Source organism: Octopus bimaculoides, chromosome 2 (assembly GCF_001194135.2).
Source record: "Octopus bimaculoides isolate UCB-OBI-ISO-001 chromosome 2, ASM119413v2, whole genome shotgun sequence".
NCBI lineage: Eukaryota > Metazoa > Mollusca > Cephalopoda > Octopoda > Octopodidae > Octopus > Octopus bimaculoides.
Window position 1 is genome coordinate 41,267,002 of NC_068982.1, and position 2,745 is coordinate 41,269,746.

General features: G+C 39.0%; 1 protein-coding gene across 1 annotated transcript in view; it reads right to left on the minus strand.

The window, feature by feature from the left end:
- Window positions 1–1,449: 1,449 nt before the first annotated feature.
- The window catches only part of LOC106884230 (transmembrane anterior posterior transformation protein 1 homolog), an 83,405-nt gene continuing 82,109 nt past the window's right edge, over window positions 1,450–2,745 (minus strand). The window contains exon 11 of the mRNA XM_014935491.2: window positions 1,450–2,664. Within this exon, the coding sequence (XP_014790977.1) occupies window positions 1,818–2,664 (847 nt within the window). The 3' untranslated portion in view covers window positions 1,450–1,817. The remainder of the gene's footprint in view (window positions 2,665–2,745) is intronic.

Genomic DNA, 2,745 nt, shown 5'->3' on the forward strand with positions numbered 1-2,745 from the left:
ATATATATATATATATATATATATATATACACATTAGTTTATGTATATATTAATATTATCTCAGTTTAAAAAACCTTGACAATGTAAATATATTAATAGTTACCATGGGTAGCAAAAATCACACAAAAAACCACGATATCATACCCATTTTATAGGTAGAGATACCAAGTTAAAGTGATGCATTTTGAGTAGATATGAATAATAACAATAAATGGAGCAAAACGCATATAAATAAAAGTTCCTTTTATTCCTACACATGTTTCAAAATATATGTGCACTCTACTCCAAAGAAGTAAGAGCTGCTGGAATTCCACATATATTCATCGTCAGAGAACCAACATATAGAAGCAAGACAAATGTGAAATGATGAGGTAACTTACGAGTTATAATATTATAATATTTGTTGGTTCGCTGACGATGAATATATGTGGTGAAGCATGACCTTCGAACTTTAAGCCTCACAGAGGCAATGACTAGTGACTGAGACCTTTGGAGATATGGTGTGCTTGAGAAGACCCGGCAAGCCAAGTGAGTGCATAATCTGTGGCCTCTGCCAGAAGTGTAGACAGCTCACTTATTCGTATCTTTACTTCATTGGACACTAAACTCTGGTTGCGAAGACCTGTTGAGGCAAGTGAATTGAAATCGAAATCGAACTAAATTCGACGACTGGCACCCGTGCCAACCTCTCCTTCATTGGACACTAAACTCTGCTTGCGAAGACCTGTTGGGGCAAGTGAAATCGAAATCATAATTGAACCATATTCGATGACCGGCACCTGTGCCAGTGGAGCACTAACAGCACTGTCCGAGCATGATCATTGGCAGAGCAGCTTTCTGGCTTCCGTGCTAGTGGCATGTAAATAGCACCATTTGAGCACGGTGCCTTACTGGCACGTTAGAAAATCATTCGAGTGAGGTCGTTGCCAGTGCCGCTGGACTGGCTCCTGTGCAGGTGACACGTAAAAAACACCATGTTGAGTGTGGCCGTTGCCAGTACCGCGTGATTGGCCCTTATGCCGGTGGCACATAAAAGTGGTTGGCGTTAGGAAGGGCATCCAGCTGTAGAAACTCTGCCAGATCAGATTGGAGCCTGGTGCAGCCATCCGGTTCACCAGTCTTCAGTCAAATCGTCCAACCCATGCTAGCATGGAAAGCGGACGTTAAAGGATGATGATGATGATGATATATATATATATACACACACACACAGAGAAAAAAAAAGAAGGAAAGAGAGAAAGATAAGGGGCATCTGTCAGTCTCACAGATTATAGAAAGTTCTTGTGGAGGAGGATGACAAGCAACTTCTGAAATGACTACTCAGTCCAACATGCAACCACAGTTGCAAATATATGTTTTTTGCTGTTTCAAAGCTATTTTTATATCATGCAAAAACCAATCATAAGTAAAAAAGAAAAAGAAAGGAAAACAGATTAAAAAATAGCAACATTTTTATATTGTTTTCAATTTTTTTAAATATTTTTCACTTTATTTGGAAAATAATCTTTAAATACAATTTTTTAAACTTTTTTTTTTTTAATTATAATTATTGGGAAATTAAGTTAAAAATCCACTTTAAAGTCTGCAGAATATTCAACTTTGTTGGCATGTATTTCCATTGAAATCTTTTAAGGAAATGTTGAACATTTGTACCCATAAACTTAACACACTACCATACACGCACAAGTAATGAGTTTTAGTCAGAGGAAAAGGAGAAGGAGGAGGTGTTGGTGTAGTGGTGGTGGAGGTGGTGATAGTCATAGTGTTAATGAAATTGAAACAACTAGAACGTCAAACCTGCTAACAGTTAAATTTTATCATAGCCACCCTTCTTTTGGTAAATGTTGAGTCTTGTCTTCAGAGATTTTATTTAATGTAGCTTCTTGACAAATGTCATCTAGATCCATACTGGTAGATTTAGATATTTTTTCAACTGTTGGTGCACTTGATGCTTGCTGACTTTGGTTTTCAAAGAAGACATTTTCATCCACTGTATTTTTTCGTTTTCTAATAGTGTCCGCCATATAGCGGTTGTCTTCATTATTGGACATGTTCACTACAGGTTTTTCGACAAGCTCTTCAGTGATGCCACTTGGCTGGGACCTAATTACAACAGGTGGACTCACTGGTTCCGATTTCATTGGCATTATTGAAGCAGCATTCTCGAAGTCATCATCTTGTAGAGTGTTGACTGCTTTGTCTAATGAAGCAATCGGCATAGCACCAGCAGGTGGGAACTCGTCCCAATCTCTGCTGCTAGAAATGAAACTACCACATCTACTGCTGGCTTCTGCTGCTGCTGACAGAGCAGCGGTAAAGGTGGCGGGAGCAAAGACTGTAGTGGGGGCAGTGCTGGTAGTGGGAGTGGTTGGAGTAGGAGGAGGTGTGGAGGGCGTCATAGGAATGCTACTGCATGGAGAGTCTTCTGTTTTGTTTGGACAGCTTGTTGAAAGCAAAAGACTACTGATTTTAGTAGGGGTTACAGGAGCAACTGGCACTGAAATTATTGGTGGAGGTTGCTGTGTGCATTCTGCATTTGGAGATGATGATGGTGGAGGTGTTGAGGACTGTGATGATGGTGGTGGGCCTGATGTGTTTCCATAGATCAATTTGTTTGCACGACCGAGAAGTAGCATGGTGTTCAGTACTTTAGTTGATGTCAAACTAAAAAAAGAAGAAATATAAAAACTATGAGTTCATTTACACAAACGACTGAAGTATAAGTACTAAAATTTTATTTTATAT